Source organism: Rhincodon typus, chromosome 18 (assembly GCF_021869965.1).
Source record: "Rhincodon typus isolate 14 chromosome 18, sRhiTyp1.1, whole genome shotgun sequence".
Classification (NCBI taxonomy): domain Eukaryota; kingdom Metazoa; phylum Chordata; class Chondrichthyes; order Orectolobiformes; family Rhincodontidae; genus Rhincodon; species Rhincodon typus.
In genome coordinates, this window is record NC_063349.1 from 14,062,562 (window position 1) to 14,084,046 (window position 21,485).

The window sequence follows — 21,485 nt, forward strand, 5'->3', positions numbered from 1 at the left end:
GGGCTGTGCACACAACCTTCTGCAGTTTCTTATGGTCCTGAGCAGAACAGTTGCTGCACCAGGCCATTATGCAGCCAGATAGTACGCTGTCTATGGTGCATTTGTAAAAGTTGGTGAGGGTCCTTATGGACATGCCAAATTTCCTAAACTTCCAATGGAAGAAGAGGCATTGTTGTGCCTTCTTGACCGTTGAATCTACGTGGGAAGTCCAGGACAGGTTGTCGGTTATTGTCACTCCTAGGAATTTGACAATATTGATCCTCACCACCTCAGCTCGATTGATGTAGATGGGGACGTGTCCTCCTCCTTTCTTCCTGAAGTCAGTGATCAGTTGTCTTGTTTTGCCGAAATTAAGAGAGTGGTTGTTTTCTTTGCACCACAACACCAAGCCCTCTATCTCCTTCTTGTACTCCAACTTATCATTGTTTGATATCTATCCTACCACGGTGGTGTCATCAGCAAAATTGTAAATGGTGTTCGTTTGAAATTTGGCTATACGGTCATGGGTGTACATGGAGTACCGTAGGGGGCTGAGAACGCATCCTTGGGGGCTCCAGTGCTGAGCGTTGTCGTAGAGGAGGTGCTGTTGCCTATCCTCACTGATACCATTTATGGGTCAGGAAACTGAGGATCTAGTTACAGAGGGCAGAGTTTTGAGATTAGTCTGGAGGAGATTATGGTGTTGAAGTCAGAGCTGAAGGAGTAGGAGCCTTTGTCAGTGTCCTTGTTGTCCGCATGTTTCAGGGATGAGCGTAGGGCTAGGGAAATGGCGTCCACTGTTATGTTAGTAGGCAAATTGAAGGGGATCGAAGCAGGCTGGGAGGCTAGAGTTGATGTGGGCCATGCCCAGCATTTTGAAGCACTTCAGGATTATGGAGATCAGAGCCACTGCTCAGTAGTCATTAGGGCATGTGGCACGTGCTTTCTTTGGTACCTCTCCTCAATAGAAAGTCTGTATATCTAGGATCCAGTGCTAGTAAAACCTTTCTTTGGATAGAGGGAGCACAACTGTTGACCGTTTTCCAGGAGTGGTCTAACTGTACCTTGTATAATTCTAGCCTGACTCACCTATTGTTATGTTCTATTCCCTTTGAAGTAAAGGCCAACATTCAAAATGGAATGTTTCTGATCACCTGCTGAACCTGGATACTAGCTTTTTGTGTTTCATGCACAAGGACTCCGAATCCCTCCATGCTGCAGCTTTCGACAGTCTTTCTCTGGCTACATAATATTCAGCTCCTCAAATCTTCCTGCCCAATTGCATGACGCATAATATTTTCCTATATTAAATTTCATCTGCCTGCTCACATAATCTGTCCATCTCCCCCTATAGTCTCTGTGTCATCCTCAGCACTTGCCTTCCCACGCATTTTGTGTTATCGGTAAACTTGCTTCCATCATCTAAGTCAGTAGTACATATTGTAGTAATTATGATCCCAGCACAGAGCCCTGTGGCACTCCGCTAGTTACAGTTTGCCATCCTGAAAATGTCCCCCTTATCCCAACTCACTGTCTTCTATTAGTTAAACAACCCTCTATCCATGCTAATATATTACCTCCAACTCCTCTTATTAAGTGGCACATGCAGTACCTGTCAAATATTTTCTGAAAATCCAAATATATTACATTTACTGCTTTCTCTTTATCCTGCTTGTTATGTCCTCAAAGAACTGTGATAACTTTGTCAGCTATGATTTCCCTTCGTAAAGCCATGCTGACTGTACTTCATTATATTATGTATCTTTAAATGCTCTGCTTTTGCATTCTTTATTATAGATTCAGTCATTTCCCAATAACAATGTTAAGCAAAAAGCTAATCACCAGTTTTTTGTTTCATTCCATTTTTTTCATAAAGTGTTACTTTGCCAGATTTCCAATACTCTGGAACTTTTCCAGGATCTAAGAATTCTGTGAAAATTGGTGCCAGTGCATTCACTAACTCTGCAGGCACTTCGTTTAATATGCTCATTGGGCATTTGATGTCATATTTTGGTTGTCACAATGGATAGGGTTGCCCTTTTGATGCTGAACATGGGTAATATCTAGGCAGTACAGTGGCTCAATGGTTAACACTGCTGCCTCAAACGGTTTGAGTCCACCCTTGGGCGACTCTGTGGAGTTTGCATGTTCTCCCTGTGTCTGTGTGAGTTTCGTCTTGTATCTCCAGCTTCCTCCCACAATCCGAAGATGCACAGGTTAGGTGGATTGTCCATGCTAAGTTTCCCGTAGTGTGTATGGAGGTGGAGACTATGGAGAATGGGGTTATGGGGATAGATTAGGGGGCTGGGTCTGGGTGGGATGCTCTTTGGACGGCCGGTGGTGTGCCAATGGGCCGAATGGCCTTTTTCTGCACAGTAGGCATTCTATGACTCTCAATGTAGCAACCTAATTATAATTGTTTTTTTTGGTGATGTTATGGCTGAATTTTTTTAAACAAAGGATCTCCAGTTCTTGGGAGGGGTGAGGTGGAACATTGATTAAATTGAATAAAAATCATCTCAACCGTATACATGGAATTCAGTTTGCACAACTTGGAAAATGTTTTGGAAAAAAAAAATCAGAAGTTTAAATAAATACATACTGAAGATTTTATTGTGTTTGGGTGTGATATCATGATGCTTCTGAGAAATTGTAGGAGAGATTATTGAAACTGATCATGAAAAGAATCTTGAAAAATTTTTTTTAAACCAAGGTGTGTCACTAAACCCGTCTGTATTTGATGGTTGAAGTTCTCAGACAGTGAGGTGTGTCATTCATCTCCAGGGTAACAGCTATATTGAAGTTAAAACAAGTAACAGCATGTGATAATGACCTTCCAGCTCTGAGTTTTATGAAGAATCCTGTTTAGGCTTGCCAAGCCTTTTTAATTTTATTTATTTTTGACATGTTTTGTGGCTTCTGCAATTTAAATAGGTTTCTGATCGGTCTCTTCACTGGTCATAAATCTCACTTATAACATTCACCAAGATTGATAGCTCTTCTGAGTGTGCAACTCCTTGTTAAAGCTGTGTACTCAGTATATTTTTGAATTATTATTCCGTTACACAGGATTTACAGTAACCCTTGATATATTAGGAAAAGAAAAAGACACCAGAAGGAAGGAAAAAAAAGCTTTACAACTGACAGCACTTTAGATTCCCTTTTTCTGGTTATGTAAGACTGCTCTGATCAGACGCTTGTAAATCATTGCAAGTAATGTCTAACTGGAAACATTCTGACAGGGGGAGCTTGATACTATTGGATCTGCAAACAATTACAATTATATGTAATGTGGAAATGTAGTTAATTATCTGCATTATCAGTCCTATTAATCTGACTTCATTACCTTGCCATTTTCACTCAGAAATTCATTAAGAATTCGTCCTCAGGCATGACAGATACATGGTCTATCGGCATGTTAGTTTCTTTTAATAATTTTCTTTCATTTTGTGATCATTAAGAATTCATAGCTTGTGGGTTTCAGAACCCAGATTCTAAATAATAGGTACTTAATATCACCAAGTCTACATTGGCAGTCTTTAAAATGGGAAAAGGGAATGGATTTAAGAGGATTCAGAGGGAAGGCAGAATGTGTTGAGTTGTATAGTTACCCAGGAGTTTGACTTAGTTTAAGGTTGCCTGCTGTTTCCTATTATTCACTATTAATTCATTTATTACTATTTAGGCAAGTCCATCAGATATCTCTCAAGCTTTCCGCTCTAATTCCAAGTCAGATGTTTACACAGAATCTCAGGAGGTGGACAATGCCCATCAGAAGTTTAAGTTTCTGGGGCAGTTCCTGCAGAGTCAGGGCACTGAGGTATCTGAGGGCTCTGACATGCATGAGATTGGAAGCCCTGAGCCACTAGGCCAATGTTCCAGTGCAGCATTGAGAAAGTGCAAGTGTGTCCAAAGTGCTATCTTCCAGATAATATATTGAATCAAGATTTCATCTGGCGCTTCTTTAGCACGATTGAGATAAAAGAAGGGAATATTCCAGCAGTCCAGTTCAGCAATTAATCATTATCCAGCATACCAAAGTGATTATGAAACAAAGACCTGCCGATGCTGCAAATCTGAAACAAAAACCGAAATTGCAGGTGAAACTTAGCAGGCCTGGAAGCATCTCTAGGAAGAAAGCAGAGTTAACATTTCAATTCCAGTGATCCTTAGAACTAAAGCGATTATCTCGTCATTATCACATTTCTGTTTGTGGGTGGTGACTATGCTCAAATTGATGGCTGCATTGCCCTGTATTGCAACAGTGACTGCACTTCAAACACAGTGCTTCAAAAATTGTGAAGTGCTTTCAGATTTTTTTTCGACTGTTGGGACGTGGACATTTCTGGCTGGCCAGCATTTATTGCCCATCCCTAATGCAGTTGCGACGGGGATGATGAGCTGCCTTCTTGAACCGCTGCAGTCCGTAGAAATCCTTACTACTGCCAGTTGGATGTATGTGTCAAACATTATAAAGCCAATGTCAATCTAAGAACAGGTCTCTGAACCACATTGTTCATCATGAGTGAAGGTAATAGCCAGGCTAGAATTTGATTCAATTCTTAATAAGATGCAACAAGCAACTTCAAAGAAAATAGAATAATTAACTTTTTAGTTTAGGACGAGAGAAACTTGTCCATTGACCCTGTGCTGCTGCTCTTCCCCCATCTGACTGATCAACATCAAAATCCTGTTCTTCCCTGATGCTCTTGAAATAATATTCTTCATTGAAAATTTCCTCGAAATAGTTTTGGTTCCGTAGAAAGATCATTTGGCTCACTTTGGACTATCCAGGTTTCCTTAAACAGCACAGTGTTTCATTCTTCTTCTACTCATTCTTGATATGTACGAGCAACATGTATTTCGGAGTTAATCCCTATTCATATTTCAGTGAATTGCCTAAACTTTGCTATCCATTTTGGTCAGTTTTTTTTACAGGCATCTGGAGCAAGTTGAAATGAAGTGCTTAAATTAAAATGCCCCGATTTTGTGTACATCTAAATATTTGTCTTTTTTTTTGAAAGGAAGAAAGTGAGAGAGAAAATAATTTATTTTTTGTACTGTATTCTGTCCATCTAAGTGTGGAGATCTGCTCCTGAACCTCAGGGAAAAGATTCTCGACTTGGTTTTCTCCCATCTCAGTTTGCCAGGAATGTCCAGGATTTGTATGGAATTGAAAATCACTCTCCAATACATTGAGATTTAGTTTTTAATGGTCATGGGCAAACCAGGAGAAAAATCACAATCATCCTAATGGTGAATGTAAGATGGTTAGAGGTGTGAGCATATTCAGGAATGTTTCTGAACAAAGTTGTCAAGCCTTTTCTCCACAGATGGTACCTGAGCTGCTGAATGTTTGAAGCATTTTAAGTTTTTGTTCCAGATTTCCAGCATTGGCAATGGTTTACCTTTTGTTTTCCACACTAACTTCTTGAAATATGTTCCGTATTTTAGCTGGACAATGCTGATGAACAAGCAGCTCAGATTCGACGTGAACTTGATGGGAGACTGCAGATGGCCGAGCAATTAGCTAAAGTGAGTGTTGACTGATAATGAATGCTGTATGTATAATGAATATTAGAACTGTATTTAAAATGAAACAATGCAGATTTACCCATGTTGAGCATTCAGTTGAGTAGAGAAATGAGTTACAAATGTCACAGCAATGCCATTTGGGGACGTGATCACATTGAGATGACTAACAGCATCCATGTAAAGGTGATGAAGATTCCTGCGAATAATGCACACTCCCAGTCTAGAAACATTACTTGCTTCAGAAGATTTTCATCACACAATCATGGAAATCCTCCAGTGCAGAAAGAGGCCATTTGGCCCATCGCATTTGCACCAGCCCTCTGAACGATGTCCCGCACAAACCCAGCTTCCTGCCCTATCATTGTAACTCCACACTTACTGTGGATAATCCACTGAGACTGCACATGCCTAGACATTATAGACAATTTAGCATGGGTAACCTACCTAACCTGCACATCTTTTGGACTTTGTTTCATCTTTTGCATCCACATTTGACTGTGGCTGTTGTAAGAAGCTAAGCAGGTTGATTTTGTCCTGCACATAGAAATATTCAGTTTACCAGGTGCAAGCAGAAATGCTTTCCCTCTTTGTGGGACAGTGGTGAAAGCATTCTATGCAGTGACCCCAAATAGAGTTGATGACACTAATTGGACTCATTCTGCAAGATTTAATTGTACAGTTTTCTGCCTCCAAGTTTCCCAGGCTCAGCATGGTTGCTCAGCATGACTATCCTCTCAGTGCCCTGCCTTCACATCTGAATTGGGAAGTGAATAGATTCTTCATTACCTATTGAATGATGCTAGACATAGTCAAATATCTTTTCTCAATTTCAGTATTCTATAAACAATGAGTAGAAATGTTCAAAGCAAGTTTTATTTTTAATACTTCTTTATATTTTTTTCCTCTTCCCTAGTTGCTCACAGCACTGTCCTGAAGATTCATCTTCAATTCCCGGAGACTATTCTGGAGTGTTAGAAACACAAACATGTAGTCACTACTGTTACTATAGGCTTCTTGGGCCTACAAGGGGAATTCAAATTTAAATTCAAGTAACAGAAAAGGGCCATGTTTAGGTCAGTTTAAACTTATAGACACATTTCTCACGAGCACCGAATCACAATAGAAGGAGGGAGTTGAGTCAATTGTCCTTGTTTATGTTGTTAGCCCATGCATTATTCGCTGTACTTTCACAGTATCCCGCAGTGTCTGTCATTGGCACAACAATTGTTATTATCTTATTTGTTCTAACTACATCTGGATTTTTTTATTATTCCACTCTTATTTTGTTTTTAAAGGAACGAAAGTTTCTGAAGTTTGTCCAGAAGGATATGGAGAATATGTACATTGAAGAGCTGAAATCATCTGTTAATCTGCTCATGGCCAACTTGGAAAGCCTGCCAGTGGCAAAGGGAGGCCCAGAGTTTAAACTACAGAAGTTGAAACGGTCCCAGAATTCCTCCTTTTTGGACATTGGAGATGAAAACGAAATCCAGCTCTCAAAATCTGATGTTGTGCTGTCATTCACGCTGGAGGTTGGTTAATTGGGATTCATGAAATCCTTATGCCATTGAGATTTTAAATTTGCCACTGATCAGTTGAAAAATGATTTGTTGGCATTTTACCATAAATGGAAAGACAAGAATGAATTTGTTCTTTTCTGAGATCCTGCTGCACGAACCCCTAACAGCTGAGTTTGAATGGAGCTGAAAGATGGGAGATTTAGTTTTAAAGGTCACAAGTGAAATGGGCAGGATCTGTTTATCTTTGGGAGACACCGGGATACATTTGATCAGGTGCCGGGGATTACCTACCTTTAGGCATTTTAAGATCTCCAGGACTTCCTCTTCTGTAATGAGGACTCTTTTTTTTTCAAGACATCACTATTTCTCTGAGTTCCCTAGATTCCGTGTCTTTCTCCTAAATAAATACCGATGCAAAATATTCATTTAGGCTCTCGCACATCTCCTGTGATTCCACACACAGACGGCCTTTAAGGGACCCTATTCTCTCCCGAGTTGTTCTTTTGTCCTTAGCCTGCTTATAGAATTTCTTTGGATTCTCTTTAACCTTATCTGCCAAAGCTATCTCATGTTTCCTTTTTACCTTCCTGATTTCCCTCTTAAGTGTTCTCCTATACTCATCAAGGGATTCACTTGATCCCAGGGATAGTAAAAGCTGCCGATGCTGGAGTCCGAGATAACACAGTGTGGAGCTGGAGGAGCACAGCAGGCCAGGCAGCATCAGAGGAGCAGGAAAGTTGATGTTTCGGGTCAGGTGTCTATACCAGATATATGCCTCTTTCTTTTTCTTGACCAGAACATCAATATCTCTAGTCATCCAGTGTTCTGTTCTCCAGCCAGCCTTGCCCTTCACAGTAACAGGAAGATGCTGGGCCTGAACCTCATTATTGCAGTTTTGAGTGCCTCCCACTTGTGAGTCAACCCTTGACCTGTGAACAGCCTCCCCCAGTCAACTGTTCAAAATTTCTACTTAATACCATTAAAATTGGCCTTGCCTCAATTTAGAACTTTAACTTTTAGACCAGGCCTATCCATTTCCATAACTATTTTAAAACCAGTAGAATTATGGTCACTGGGCCCAAAGTGCGCCCCCACTAACACTTCAGTCACTTGCCCTGCCTTTCTTCCCAAGAGGAGGTTGAGTTTTGCCCCTTTTCTCGTGAGACCATCTACATATTGATTTTGACAGTTTTCTTGAACACACTTAACAAATCCAATATGACTGTTCAGAAGTGTACGGAGGAAGGGACATAATGGACTCCAAACTTTAACTATTTCCCTCTCCACAGATATATGCTAGATGTGCTGAGTTTCTCCAGCATTTTCTGATTTTATTTCAGATTTCCAGTGCCTGCAGTAATATGCTTTTATTTGACAGCAGAGAGGAACCTGCTAAAAACTGAAGGAGGAGTGATTTTAAATATCGCAGTTAGGTCCAACATCTCCAGATTTTCAGATATCTCAGGGGACATCCTGATATCAGAAATAAAGACAGCAGCTCCAAGGGTCTGAGGAGGACTGACCAAAAAGCAAGTTTGTAAGGGTCATTGCATTAGGGAGATTTTTTTTTGCCATTTGACAGTCTTCTCTAGTAACCACAATACAAGAAATGCAAAGTTCTGATCTCATGGTGACTTTCATTGTTGATCAAATGTCACGACATTGGCCAGCATTGATATTCCTGAAGTTTACTTTCTGCAGATTGGATCTGCCTGGTTTGTTTGATGTGAGTGAGGGAGCGCACTTCCTAGATAAAGTTTGGCTGTGGAAAATTGATCTCTCTATACACTGCATTAATGAATGGAAGGTTATCATTTTGTTCTACAGTTTGGCTGATATGGTTACCTCATTGCATTGTCATCAGGCACACAAGATTAATGACAGTAACATTAATACTAATGAGCATCACTTCTCAATTCACCCTGGACTTTTCTGCTTCATTTGGGTGGGATGAGAATGCTACAGGGCTAATAGCAGATAAGCTCCTAGTCACAGGGATTTTCCCTGCACAGAGCTGCACAAATACATGCAGGTCAGGCTTTGAACAGATGTCATTGCCTGCACTTCCGTTTGCACCCAGCCTGTGCAATCTAACATAGTGTTTGCCCGTGCTATGTGTGAAGTTGGCAGATCATAGTTCTGTGACTCAATAACCTAAAACATTTCCTTTAAAAGTCTGCAAAACACTTTCCTAGGACAGACATCAGCTGTGTCTTGCATGTTACCCCACTCTATATAACTTGAAGTCACTGAAACGGTTATGTTACAGAACACGAACAAATTTTACTGCAGAAACGTATCATTATCCTTTCTAGGAATCAATTGCATAATAGTTTGGAGAAAGACAGAAAGTGAAACTGGAATAAAATGAGAAAGTCTACAACTCTGTCAGTTAATTAGTTCTGGCTTTATTATAGACTACCAACACGTGTCCATCATCAGACAATTGTCCACTAAATGATGCTAGTCTAAAGCATGATATTGTCCTGCTCTGTCTGTTTGCATTTGTAGATGGATTGGGAAGGATTGGTGGTCAAAGTGAAAAGCTGAGGAAAGAAATTATATGGAATAAACAACAAGTAGTACATTCCCATATAGTGGAGAGGAGCTGAATTCTGGTAACTACTTAACTGGTTTCCCAAGAATTACGACATTTAGAATCAATATTCTTAAGCTGCTGATGAAAACAATCGCAGGTTGTAAATGTTGGGACATGCACCCAATTTGATCTTTCTTTCTACAGCCAGTTGCCTGGGATTACAGTCTTTATGTACAGAAGTTTTGATAGTTTCATGATTATTCAGGTATTATCCTTTGCCAAATAGCATGAGGTCACTTCTATTGAGTCATTTTCTGGCGCTTTTGCAGGTAACATTGCTGCTTCTTGTAGGATCAGAGTGAGATGTTCACATGCCAGCTGTTGGTGAGGTGCTCCTGGGGTTCCCATGCATGAGGATTTCTTGATAGAGGGTGTAGGGGAATGGATAATTCAGGTACTGTTATTGGGCTTACATAGTTTGATTTATTTTTGGTTGGTCCACAACACAGCCACATTATAGAGCAGCTGCATAATTTGAATATTGTTCTGGGAGAGTCGAATGAGGCTTGTGCACAGTTTCACATCATTCACTGACAGTGGCCCATACTGGACATCTTGCACACTGCAAGTCCTGTGTATAGAAAGTGAGCACTGGTGGGGTTGGATGCCAGTCATCAATCCCACTTTGCATATGATTGATTTAAAATGATTAACTCTTGCTTTTCAGGGATATTTTGCAGCCCTTCATTTAAGCCAAATGTGATCACTTGAATCTAATGCCCCCAGGTCAGGAAATTTGATGCATTTGATCATACTTCATTGAGTACCTTAACCGAGGAGACTCTGACTGGATCTTTAGTAGAAACAATATTTCTTGGGACATCGTCACTTTTGCGAAATAAAAATCAACTCAAGCCTCAGAATGAATCTATGCAACTGAATTAATTAATTCTAATATGTCTTCCCAGGCCCACCCCAACACTGAGCAATTGACTTTCGAAATTAGATGCCCAATTAATGCTGTGTCTAATAATACATTTCAGCACAATGTGTACATCTCTGAATGGCGTTGAATCATATTGTGGCAAGTGCAGGTGGTGACATAAGCCTTTGGAAACTTGGTAGTTCTGAAGTTACTGGGAGCAAGGAAATGTCAGTGCTATGGAAGGAATTTGGTTTAGCACATGTGGTACAGTTTGTAAAGTTTAGCAGCCACCTTCTAGGGCACACTTTGATGTCTGACTGCACTCGGTGATTGTTTTGCTGAACAAGAGACCCATGCCCACACCTAGTGGTACCATTTTCACTCACCCGTACTTTCGTCTGCTTCCTAATGGAGGATTGGTAGAAAAAGGCCAATGTTCTTTGTGCTTCAGACTTTCAGCTAAGCAATCCTAAAATTCCAGTGCAGGATGCCATCCATGATGGAGACACCAACTCTTACTTCTGCTAATGCGTAAGCATACAGTCTTTCAAACAGTACCAGTCCTGGTAACAAGAAGAATGTGTTTTCAAAGATCTTCCGTCACTGTTTCTCAAGCTTCTTAATTGTGTTTTTAGATTGTTATAATGGAAGTTCAGGGGTTGAAATCAGTGGCACCCAATCGTATTGTGTATTGCACAATGGAAGTGGAAGGTGGAGAAAAACTTCAGACTGACCAAGCGGAAGCCTCAAGGCCACAGTAAGTGACTGTATTTTGATCTTACAGATGTGTTTTGTCTGGAACATCTACACCTTGTTTACTGTTTGCAGAAGCTCTGATCTTGTTCACATTTCATATCATTGTGCTTCCAAATGGTACTTGCTTTCCTAAGTGGCCCTACACATCACAGTATTCATCCGGAGGGAATCTACATATTAGCCATGTTGTGCCACACTGGCCCTCAGCTTATTGTACCTTATACCATCGTGTGTGTGTGTGTGTGTGTGTGTGTAATATATATATATTCTTGTTCATTCTGAATTCAATGCAAGTTTCTCTTCAAACCTCACCCTGAAGTTGTTGACTCGTGGTAGCTGTATGTTTTCATGAACACCCTCCTGTACTTCACCTCGTTCACCCCTCAGCTCCGGTGATTGCATGTACTTCAAGTGTGAGGTTGACAGGACAAGCATGATGAGTCAGTTATATGTGTCATTGCAATTGAGCCCATTTCTATCCTCACCTGCAATCCAGACACACACATATCCGGTGAGGATAACGGAAGCACTGATCAACTTCATTCTCCCCAACCTTGGGACGTTTGAATCAGTCCTGGTCAAGACCAGATACCTCAAGACAATTTATACTTGGAATCTCATCCACAAGGTATAGTTACTCACTCAAAAACATGCTGAGTCATTAGGAGGATGGCAATGTGGCAAGAAAACACACTCACTTGTCATTAACTGTGTGTATGATATTTGTAAGCATACTGTAAGGAAAATAAACCTGGGCCAGGTGTAATGAGTAGTCTTTCTTTTTATCAAACATACTACCAATACATCAGAGCTTTTAAATTGTGCAGTGATCTCTTTTGGCATTTTATTATACCACTGAAAGAATAGAGCTCTCTGCTTTGTAAGCTCAGACTAGTTTTTAATGCATGTCGTTGAACAAAAGGTGTTACCCTGTTATTCTGTGTTGAATAAGAACAGAAACTAGAGCAGAGATGTCAGCTGAATCACTTTGAGTTCAATATTAAATATAAATGTACCTTTCATGCCTATTGTTTATATAACTATAGCTTTTCAAAACGATGCAATGTAACTACGGCCTTCTCTCTGTCTAAATGAATAAAACACGTACGGCAAAATGGAAAGGATGAATGATCTGGTGGGGCACTAATAGGTGCTCATCTAATTGCTGTTTTCATTGGTAATTGGCTATTAAAATAAACACCATCCATTTTAGCCATTTTTGTCATTTTGTTGAATGTGTTTTTCAAGGCCATTGGGTACATTTCTCGAAACATTTTTTTTTCATTAGGAAGTCTGAGTGAAATGTCAAATAAAAAAAGCTGCACTATGGAGGGCAATGTTAAAGTTGTAAAGGAAATTAAAGATATTGAGATAAATCAGAAAGTGACGATGGGACACTTCGGTTTTTAAAAAACTGTTTGAGAAAGGAAAAGCTGCAGGTGAGAAGGCCCAAAGTTTGAAATGGTGGGAAGGGATTTCTTAGAATAGAAGGCAGTGGAAATAACCACAAAACCATAAGATGTAGGAACAGACAGAGGCCAGTCAGCCCATCTGTTTCTACCATTCAATGAGATCACAGCTGATCTGATCATCCTCAACTCCACCTTCCTGCCTTTTCCCCATAATCCATGATCCCCTTACTGATTAATAATCTATTTTTCTCAGCCTTGAATATCCTTAATGACCCAGCCTTGACAGACTTCTGCGATAAGGAACTCCACAATATACTCAGAGATGAAATTCATCTTTACGTGACCCCACATTCTGAAATTAAATCCTGTGGTCCTAGAATCTCCCACAAGAGGTACTAAACTTTCTGCATCTACAGACATAATCTGGTTTCAACCCTGATGCTCTGGAGAGGAGGAATAAACTGGATTACTTTGTTAATTAGAGGGGATTTAAAGAAATTTTCATCACCCAATATCTAGCTGATGCTTTCACGTTTTTTTTAACTGATTGCAAACTAAAACCAATTAATGAAGAGTATCTTTGTTCAAAGCGTTGACCAGTTCACCTTTTGAAAGTTTAGAGAAGTGCACGTTAGGACAACAGCCTAAGATTATGATAACCAGTCACAAAGCATGAGGCATTGTTACATCCCAGTTCCCAAACTTTCACACGTCTAAATATTGGAAAATGTAAAGGAAATTTTGGATATTAAGGATGTGGGTGCTGTTTATAGAAGAGATATTTAAACCGTGAGAATATCCAGAGCAAGCCCACAATGAGGAACACTGATTAATATCCCAATTCTGTAATTAGCTTTAAGAATTGTCCACCTGCCTAATTCCATTCTTCACAGCCAGATTTTCTCCTGCAACCCTAAGAGAGATCTTCACATCTTGAAGGGCATCGTAATTAATTATGTCAAAATAACTGATGTGTAGGCAAACATAGTATCCATTTTTGCACACAGCAGCATCCATGAATTAAAAAAGTTAAATTTATATAGCACCTGCTGTTGTCTCAAGATCCTCCAAAATGTCTTGCAGCCAATGAAGTATGTTTTAAGGCAGCTACAGCTGTAGGAAATACTGCAAACAATTCATGCACAGAAGCGTAAATGTAGTTAATTCAAGTCTAAAACCTTGTAAGTGAACATGTATCAGTTTTATTAAATATAACTATATACAGGGAATTGTAACAATGGACATCTTCTAGAACCCTGCAGATTTGCACTGTAGTTCTGTTGGCTCCTTTTTCACACACTTAGCACCTATTCCTAAAATAATGTTATTTTTAATCCTTTACTCCACAACAACCAGTAATATGATAATGGCCAAATGGCCTGTATTAGTGAAGTTGGTTGTCCATTGTTGTTTGTCATTTATATAAACGATTAGCACAAGAACATAGGAGGCATGGTTAGCAAGTTTGGAGATGACGCCAAAATTGTTGGTATAATGGACAGTGAAGAAGGTTATCAAAGAGTATAAGAGAATCACAATCAACTGAGCCAGTGGGATGAGAAAAGGCAGATGGAGTTTAATTCAGATAAATGTGACATGTTGCATTTTAGTAAGAGAAACTAAGGCAGAGCAACACAGTTAATGGTAGGGCCTTGGAGAGTTTTGTTGAACAGAGAGACCTAGGGGTGCTGATACCTAGTTCCTTGAAAGTGGCATTTCAGGTAGACAGGGTTTAGAAGAAGGCATTTGGCATGCTTGGCTTCAGAGCACTGAGTATAGTCGGTTCTGGTATAATGCATGTTTCTTCAATGTGAATTGGCTTTAACGCGAATGAAGAATTTATACTGCTATTTGTAGAACACGAGCCTTCTTTACCTGTATTGACTACAATGCAATTCTGGCTCCGTTGGTTTAAATGGTGTGGCTATTGCACGATTTTCTTAAAATGTGAGATCACTGAGAACGGAACTATTGCGTTATATCAGAACCGACTGTACAGGAGTTGGGACATTGGTAAGGCTACGTTTGGAGTACTGCTTAAATTCTGGTCACCTTGCCATACAAGGATTATTATTAAATTGGAAATGTGCAAAAAAGGATTGCAAGAATGTTCCTGAGACTGGAAGGTTTGCATTATAAGGAGTGGCTAGATAGATTGGGATGTTTTTCCCTGGAGTGTAGGAGGCTGAGGCGTGACTTTATGGAGGTTTATAAAATCATGAGGGGCATAGATAAGGTGAATAGTCAAGGTCTTTTTCCCATGGTAGAGAAGTCCAAAACTAGAGGGCATAGCTTTAAGGTGAGAGGGGAATGATTTAAAAGGGACCTGAGGGGCAACTTTTCACACAGAGAGTAGAACAAGCTGTCAGAGTAAGCGGTAGAGGCAGGTACAATTACAACATCTAAAAGACATTTGGACAGGTATGTGGATAGAAAAGTTTTAGAGGGGTATGGGCTAAATGTGGTTAAATGGGATTAGTTCAGTTTCGGAAAACTGTCCAGCATCTACAAGTTGGACCAAAGGGTCTGTTTCCATGCTGTATGACTCTGTGGTTGTGGAATAATTATTGGGAAAACACCAGGGAGATTTCTCCTAATCATCTTCAGAACATTATGTGGTCTCATTGATATTCATTTGAAACACTGCTAAATAGAGGTGAGGCCCTTTGTCTTGTACTCATCAGGACTGACGTGCAAGAAAATCAACATTAGAAAGGAAATACCAATTCTGTACTATGAAACATTTATTCACCTGAAAGGGCATAAAGGCTATTCATCTGGAAGACAATACAGCACTCCTTCAGTGTTGGACTGGAGCATTAGTCTAAATTCTATGCTCATGTCTCTGGGGTGTGCCCTGAATTTTTAACTTAAAACTAGCAAAAGACGTCTAAAAAGAGAGGGAGGAAATAGTTTACACGCTCAACCTGTCAAGGGCTCGACAGGCTGAACTTAGTGTTGGAGGCAGGGATCATCTCAGCTCAAAAGCAGTGTCGACAGCTTGACATCGGCTGCATCTTGTCAACGACAAACAATTAGCTTCCCCAGGGGCAGCTGTTTCTATTAAGGATTTCCAGTCAATCCAGACAGCTCAGCAGCGCCAGCAGGCTGACCAAAGTGCTAGTTATTGTTGAGGCTGTGCGTGGGCAAGGATTGCCCAGCAATGGACCGAAAACAGTGATGAGTGGTCTCCTACTTGTTACGTGTAAACTTTGAGAGATTAAACAGAGAAGGCCCACAATGAAAGAGGATGCAGACAATTAAAATGGCTTGTTGTATTAGAGGACAATTCATAAACTCCTTGGGCAACTCTTAAAAAAAACACCCTTAGCCATCAGCAGTCTATGCCAACAGACTGAGGAGATTGTGGGAAGAATCAAAGTAAAGAGGAGCCCCAGCTCAATCATGATAAACTATAGAGCAACCTAATAGTTGATGGCTAGCTGCTGAAGTCCTTGGATGGTTGTGAGAAGATTTGCCCTATGTGCAATATTGTGGCAACATCCTGTAGGTCAATATTTTTGCTGATTGCAAAATAAAATCAATTAATGAAGAGTATCTTTGTGCAAAGTGTTGATCAGCCCACCTTTTGAAAGATTGGAGAAGTACACGTTTGGACAATTGCCTAAGATTATGATAACCAGTCACAAAGCATGAGGCATTGTTACGTCTCGGTTCCCACTTTCACGTGTCTAAATAGTGGAAAGTGAAAATAATGTTTTGAGTCTTAAGGACATGGGTGCTATTTATAGGAGAGATTGTTAAACCATGAGAATATCTAGGGCAGGGACCCACAATTAGGAACACTGATTAATATCCCAATCTTGTAAATAAAGGCAATGCCAGCCAATGAATCATTGAATCCCTACAGTATGGAAACAGGCCATTTGGCCCAAAAAGCCCACACCACCCCTCCGAAGAGCATCTCACCCAGACCCATTCCCCTATACTTCCCATATCTAACCCATACATCCCTGGGCACTGTGGGCAATTTAGCATGGCCAATCCACTTACCCTGCACATCTTTGGACTGTGGGAGGAAACCGGAGCACCTGGAGGAAACCCACACAGACGTGGGGAGAATGTGCAAACTCCACACAGATAGTTGCCCGAGGTTGGAATTGAACCTGGGTACCTGGCACTGTGAGGCAGCAGTGCTAACCACTGAGCCACCGTGCTGCCCCACATTCAGTGGTATGCTGAATAAAGTGCAAATAAAGTGCAAATCTCCCCTGAAGGTATGACTGCCAGGGTACATTGATTTAGTAACACAGTCTCTAGTCCTGTCTGGTGAAGAGACTTCCAAAAATTCTGGAAGAAGAAATTCTTCCTTTTTTTCCTATCTTAAATGAAAGGCCTCTTATTTTGAAACCCCTTGTTCTAGATTCCCTGACAAAAGGAAACATCCTTTCAGGATCTACTCTGTCAAGCTTCCTCAGAATTTTGCATGTTTGAATAAGATCATCTATCATTCTGCTAGCCTCAATGAGTATAAGCACAACCTGTTCAACCTTTCCTCATAAAACAACCTCATCATCTTGGAAATCCACCAGTTGAACTAATAAACTGCACAGTGAAATTATATCCCTTCATAAATAAAATGACTAACACGGTACACAGTATGCTGTGTGCAGCCTGCATTCAGTCCCTTCATCTAAGTCATTGATATAGTCAGTAGCTGAGGCCCCAACGTTCATCTTGTGGCATCTAATAGATAGTTTGCCATGTTGAAAATGGGTTACTTTCCCTGAATGTTAGTTAGCTATTCCTCTATTTGTGCTGATGTAACACTGCCAACTCAATGAGATTTTACCGAATGCAATATGTAGCACATTATCAAATGTCTTTTAGAAATTCAAATACACTACATCTATTGGTTGCCCTTTATCCATCCTGTTTCATTATATCCTCAAAGAACCATAATACGCTTGTCAAATACTTTCCATTTCACAAAACCATACTGACTCTGAGTGGTTGTATCATAATCACCTCAATGTCTTGCTTCACTACCTAAATATTTGAGTAACTTCCCAAAGCTTACTACTGCATGCTGTCTCCCTCTTTTCTTGAATAGAGGAATTACATTTGCAGTTTTCTAACTGGCTGGGACTTTGCAGAATCCAGGGAATTTTAGAAGATTAAACCAATGCATTACCTCTGTTGCCACTTCTTTTAAGTGGATCCAGGTCTTCAGATCCAGGTTACCCTCCAAGGTTTAGACCCATTAATCTTTCCAATACTTTTGTTCTCGTGATCATAGTTCTAAATTATACTCTGTCGTCTAATTTTCTCATATTCTTGGGATACTTTTTATGTCTTCCATTCTGATCTTTTATTGCAAGAAGAACTAAATACAGGAGTAAGTATGTCATGCTTCTGTAGTATAAGGCATTGATGAGACCATATCTCTAATGCCATGTGCAGGTTTGGTCTCCTTATCAAAGGAAGGATATAAATGCATTTGAGGTGTTTCAAAGGAGGCTTACTAGATTGATGCCTAAATGAGAAGGTTTACTTGTGGGGAAAGGTTGAATAAACTGGGCTTTTTTTCTTGCTGGAGTTTCGAAGAATGAGGATTGATTTGATTGAAGTATATAAGATCCTGAATGGTCTTGACAGGCTGGATGCTGAAACGATGTTTCTACTTATGCATGAGTTCAGATCTAGCGGCTCTGTTTAAAAGTTGGGGGCTGATTGTTTTTTTAGGACAGAGATGAGAGGATATATTTCTTAAGGAGAATTGTGCGACTTCAGAACTCTGCCTCAAAAGGCAGTGGAGGCTGGTATCATTCGGTATTTTTAAAGATAGAAGTAGGTAGATTCTTGTTAGACAGGGTAACAAAGTGTTGTCGGGCATCAATTATAGAATACTGAAATCCAGTTTATCATTGATTGTAAGACTGGTCTGACCAAATTCAGAACAACTTTGGATACCAGTGCATTTAAACAAGATTCTCAAAAATATTGAGTTAACAAAACAAGTGCAACAGAAGTGACACTTAACAAGGCAGTGGATTTAGCCGATTCACAATGGCATGTTGGTCCTCATTTGGCTGGGGTGCTATCTCTTGCCAAGTTCTTCTTGTGTCTTTCTGCGCAGTACCACAGAAAAGCAAGCTTTATTAATCTTTATTAATCTTTATTAATCAAGCTTTATCTTTCAAATCAAAAACACAGGCCTAAATAACAGTATTCCTGAACTTTGACTGGTCGAGGCAATGCATTATTAGAATCTTATTGGCTAAATGAGGCACCCACAGCGCATTGTGTCTTCCTGACATTCTTTATTTCAGATAGAAAGCATGATTGACTAATTGTCTCGAATTTTGCTTATTTAGTGTAAATCCCTAATTGAATCAGACTCTTACCTTACTATGTTTTTATGTTGTTGATTACATCAGTTATTTTTAAATGGCTGTCTGCTTTTTGGATACCTCCAACAGGCTATTAACTATGGCTGTGTTTGGAAAGGCTATCTTACTTTTAAAAACAGAGTAAGTTATTTATAAATTAAACAAGCATTATCCAAGTATGCAGAGGATTAGACAATGGATAACACTTAAACATCTGAACAAAAATGTGTGATATAAGTAGATGGCAAACCAAGATGACTAGGTAAAATATTCATACACATTCAGTGAAAAATCACAAGAGATAAAAGTCAAAAGCAGTTGTATAGTTCCAAACCTAGCCTAACAAATTAAACCTAATTCAAAACTCACGCTTAGGTATTTTGATTCTGTATTGTAACTAAATGGAACTCTTAACTCCTACAAGATGGGAGTATGGAATTTGAAACATAAACAGATCAATCATCATTTCATTGAATAGTAGAGAAGGGTCAATGGGCAGAATGGTCTACTTATGCTCCTATTTCATATGTTCATGTGTAAGACAGACTTAAGTATTTATTCAAACCCTCTGCCATCCCTTAGTTGCCATTTTCTAAATCCCTGTCTTATTCTCTCTGGTGCCAATGCTTATTTTAGCTACTCTCTTCCTTTTATATACTTGGAGAACCTTATTCTTTCTTAGCATTTTTTCCAGTTTTCTCTCATACTGCAATTTCTCCTTCTTGAAATTTTTTATTCATCCATTTCCCAATCACCAACAGCAGGGTAATGTGTGGCAACACAGAAACAAAGATAAAATACAATGAACATATATATTTTTAAAGTTACGGATGGCATTACTCTTGATTCATGTACCTTTACAATAAGGTAATTAATGAATCCTGTTTGACTACACATAATAAATGTGATAACTGCACTAATTGATTACACAAATTGTTGTGGTAAAGGAAAAGCTATCCTCACTGTGATCTTAATGGTAAGGTCCTGGGGAGCGTTGCTGAACAAAGAGAACATGGAGATAGCTGGACTCACAGTCAGTACACTGTGGAGCTGGAGGAACACAGCAGGTCAGGCAGCATCAGAGGCATAGGTGAGTCGATGTGCCGGGTTGGGACCCTTCATCAGGACTCGTGAAGGGTCCTAACCCAAACGTTGACTCTCTCACAGCCTGACCTGCTGTGTTCCTCCAGCACCACACTGTATTGAAGAGACCTTGGAGCGCAGGTTCATAGTTTCTTGAAAGTGGAGTTGCAGGCAGACAGGATAGTGAAGAAGGCGTTTGGTATACTTGCCTTTATTGGCCAGTGCGTTGAGTATAGGATTTGGGAGGTTATGTTGCGGCTGTACAGGACATTGGCTAGGCCACTATTGAAGTATTGCGTGCAATTCTGGTCTCCCTCCTATGGGAAGGATGTTGTGAAACTTGAGAGGGTTCAGAAAAGATTTACAAGGTTGTTGCCAGGTTTAGAGGGTTTGAGCTTTAAGGTGAGGCTGAATAGGCTGGGGCTATTTTCCCTGGAGCGTTGAAGGCTGAGGTGTGACCTTATAGAGGTTTGTAAAATCATGAGGGGCATGGATAAGGTAAATAAGGAAGGTCTTTTCCCCGGGGTGGCGAAGTACAAGACTAGAGGGCATAGGTTTAAGGTGAGGGGGAAAAGTTTAAAACGGACCTAAGGGGCAACTTTTTCACACAGAGGGTGACATGTGTATGGAATGAGCTGCCAGAGGAAGTGGTAGATGCTGGTACAATTACAACATTTAAAAGGCATCTGGGTGGGAATACGAATAGAAGATATGGGCCAAATGCTGGCAAATGGGACTAGATTTATTTAGAATATCTGGTTGGCATGGATGGGTTGGACTGAAGGGTCTGTTTCCGTGTTGTGTATCTCTATGACTATATTTCATCCTCCAGATTATCTTTACCAATTTAAGTTGAAAACGAGCCATAGTTAGTGTAGTACCTTTCTTGCATGCCCCTATTCTTTCTTGATTTATTCTTTGTTGATTTATTCTTTGTTCTAGAAGGGGCTTGTGAATTACTCCCAGCTAAGATCCCTTCCTTTGTTATTTGTTACCTCCACCCAAACTGATCCTACATCTTGGTCTTCTGAATGAGGATCATTGCTCACACTGAATCGATCTCATCCTTTATTAACAGAGCTATTCCACCTCCAAATCTGTTCTCCTAGTCTGTAGGAAATGTAAAATGTCCATGAATATTCTAGTCCCAGCCTTGTCCACCTTGTAACCATGTCTCTGTAGTGATTGTCATATCGTACTCATTTATTTCTGGTTAATGCTACCAACTCATCTAACTTAAAACAAATGCTGTGATTATTCAGAAAGAGGTGAATAGTGGCAATATGTTATCAGGGCGTATCTGAGAGACCATCTCTCATTAATGTTAGTTAGACATTCATAATGATCAGCATAATATCTGTGAATGCAACTTCTTTTGATCAA

At 40.0% G+C, this 21,485-nt stretch overlaps 1 protein-coding gene across 1 annotated transcript in view; it reads left to right on the forward strand.

Annotated features, from left to right (window-relative positions):
* cadps2 (Ca++-dependent secretion activator 2) overlaps nt 1-21,485 on the forward strand; it is a 602,458-nt gene that overhangs the window by 261,761 nt on the left and 319,212 nt on the right. Inside the window, exons 4-6 of the mRNA XM_048607831.1 lie at nt 5,434-5,514; nt 6,810-7,046; nt 11,134-11,255. Coding sequence (XP_048463788.1) covers nt 5,434-5,514; nt 6,810-7,046; nt 11,134-11,255 — 440 coding nt within the window. The remainder of the gene's footprint in view (nt 1-5,433; nt 5,515-6,809; nt 7,047-11,133; nt 11,256-21,485) is intronic.